General features: G+C 64.6%; 1 protein-coding gene across 1 annotated transcript in view; it reads right to left on the minus strand.

Annotated features, from left to right (window-relative positions):
* ETH_00043025 (nucleoporin, putative) overlaps positions 1 to 505 on the minus strand; it is a gene marked incomplete at both ends in the record, with an annotated part of 3,742 nt that overhangs the window by 1,160 nt on the left and 2,077 nt on the right. Inside the window, one exon of the mRNA XM_013374922.1 lies at positions 336 to 502. Coding sequence (XP_013230376.1) covers positions 336 to 502 — 167 coding nt within the window. The remainder of the gene's footprint in view (positions 1 to 335; positions 503 to 505) is intronic.

Below are 505 nucleotides of genomic sequence, written 5' to 3' on the forward strand. Positions count from 1 at the left end.
TGCAGCAGCAGCAGCAGCAGCAGCAGCAGCAGCAGCAACACGTGAGAAGCACCACTGGCAGCTAGCGCGTCAGCAAGAGGGGCACGCAACAAAGGCTGCGCAAGCATTGGCAGCAGGACGCCTCGGCAGGATGTCCTGCTGCTGCAGCAGCAACAGCAGCAACGGCTGCAGCAGGTCTCGGAATCTCTAGCCCGCGGGGCTGCAGCAGCAGCAGCAACAGCAACAGCAGCAGCAACAGCAGCACCAGCAGGTCTCGGCCTCTGCGGCCCTCGGGGACGCGGCAACAGCAGCAGCAGCACGAACAGCAGCAGCAGCAGCAGCTGTTTGCTGCTGACCCTCTTCAAGTCTCTGGGGGCGTCGGGGGCCTGCGGGGGAGGCCGCAGCTCTTCCCGCAGCAGCAGCGGAGACACAAGTGCTGCTGTTTCTCTATTGAACAGCAGCACTGCTGCCAGCTCGGCCTTCCAGTCCAGGTGCGGCGCGTCTTCAGCCCATGCTGCTGCTGCTG

Source organism: Eimeria tenella, genomic scaffold (assembly GCF_000499545.2).
Source record: "Eimeria tenella Houghton genomic scaffold, Eth_scaff2394, whole genome shotgun sequence".
Taxonomy (NCBI): Eukaryota; Apicomplexa; class Conoidasida; order Eucoccidiorida; family Eimeriidae; genus Eimeria; species Eimeria tenella.